At 35.9% G+C, this 1,580-nt stretch overlaps 1 protein-coding gene across 1 annotated transcript; it reads right to left on the bottom strand.

Moving 5' to 3' along the window:
• Positions 1-755: 755 nt before the first annotated feature.
• Smp_199670 (cation transporting ATPase,putative) lies at positions 756-1,307 on the bottom strand (the record flags this gene model as incomplete). The annotated part of the gene is made up of 3 exons (XM_018792297.1): positions 756-846; positions 881-939; positions 1,224-1,307. 3 exons carry the CDS (start codon positions 1,305-1,307, stop codon positions 756-758), a joined length of 234 nt encoding a protein of 77 aa, XP_018644731.1.
• Positions 1,308-1,580: the final 273 nt, after the last annotated feature.

Genomic DNA, 1,580 nt, shown 5'->3' with positions numbered 1-1,580 from the left:
GAATTCAAAACATGGTAACTCTATTCAGACAAACGTTAACAAGAATCTAAAATAGCGAACCAATAATTATCGTTTTCTAAGTACAAAGCGCCCAATACATTTTCTGTTTAAATAAGAATATGCTATCTCGTCTGTAACTCTATATAGAACATTAAAATTATTTAGACAACAAATAACATGTATATTGTTTCCTATGTATATGAATATGTGTAAATTTTCCAGGCAGGACTTGACCAAGATTTGTGCGTATTTACCACACAAAAGCAACAAAACCATTATCATGAGGTAATTACGTGAAAAGAAAAGTAGTCCACGGCTAATCGATAACTAAAAAATGTTCGTAGAAATACACGAAGCGAAACAGTGGCAGACCCGCAGCCAACAAATGAACCAGCCATTTGGGAGTTGGGACAAGTGAATGATGGGTACTTAAGAACATCTCTATTAAGTATTGTATGACGTATATATTCCCATTGATATTCTCATAAGTGTGAAGAACCAAAGATATTGAAAAAAGTGTAATTTGCACGGGTAAATCGCATTTTGGAAAAAGTCGAAACAATTAAACATTTGACCATAAAAACGAATAAACGGTACTAATCGACAACCAAAATTTATTGTCGTAGATAAACATAAGATGGGCGTAAGTCTCACCTTGGGAGCTCAAAACGATTGATCTTGCTGTCCCATACATGCTTTAAACATTTATGAACAAAGTAACACACCATCTTGCCATCCTAAAATATATAAAATTATTACCCATATTTACTAACATTTTCAGAACATTTCATTTGCGACAGCATGAACGAGGCAGATTTTTGGACGTACGAGTGTTTATTACAACTGCTGAGATGGGTGAGAAAGTCTTTATTTTTCTTACTTTGCTGTTTCAACTATTTCAACAACCACATCATGTATGTAGCAAACACCATGGACATCCTGCAAAAGAAATTTAATACATAGTTTGTATCCTTGTCCTGGGCTCATGGAGCCTAAAACGAACGAGGGCAAACAATTACTTTGACAAGTATCTTCTCGGCTTTTATTAAAGCGCACTCCTTATTCATGCACATCAGCATCCAATGAGGGAACCAATGAAAAACTAGTCTCAGCAGTCCACAAGTTAAAATGATGCCAATGTACATAAAGATTGTCCGTATATATGATAACGAATAACCCGTAACATCCTTGATTTGTAAACACGAAGAAATAAAGAAACATACCACCACAGTATCGTCAAGTTCATTAATTTCTTGACGTTGATCTTCCTGAGTCCAATCTTTGGTCTTTTCGATCGGTGTATGCATCCGAAAGTTGATTTATACGTCTTTTTATTAGCCAAATACTAAGGAACCCCAAAACTAAAGGAGAAACAAGTGCGATGCAGACGCAAGAAACGACTCATGTGATAATCACACTGTTACGCCCCATACAAATTCTTATCATCGAAAGTGTCCAATATCCGTTTCAGTTTCCGTTAGGCAAGGACAAGAGGTTAGATGGACTGACACCGATGTTCTCTCAATTGATTGAACTTTCTGCTGAAAGAGTCGACAGATAGAGCTTCAATCATGTGTTAA

Source organism: Schistosoma mansoni, assembly GCF_000237925.1.
Source record: "Schistosoma mansoni, WGS project CABG00000000 data, supercontig 0393, strain Puerto Rico, whole genome shotgun sequence".
Lineage (NCBI taxonomy): Eukaryota > Metazoa > Platyhelminthes > Trematoda > Strigeidida > Schistosomatidae > Schistosoma > Schistosoma mansoni.
The sequence above is the reverse complement of the archived record's forward strand: the minus strand, read 5'-3'. Positions and strand labels throughout refer to the sequence as shown.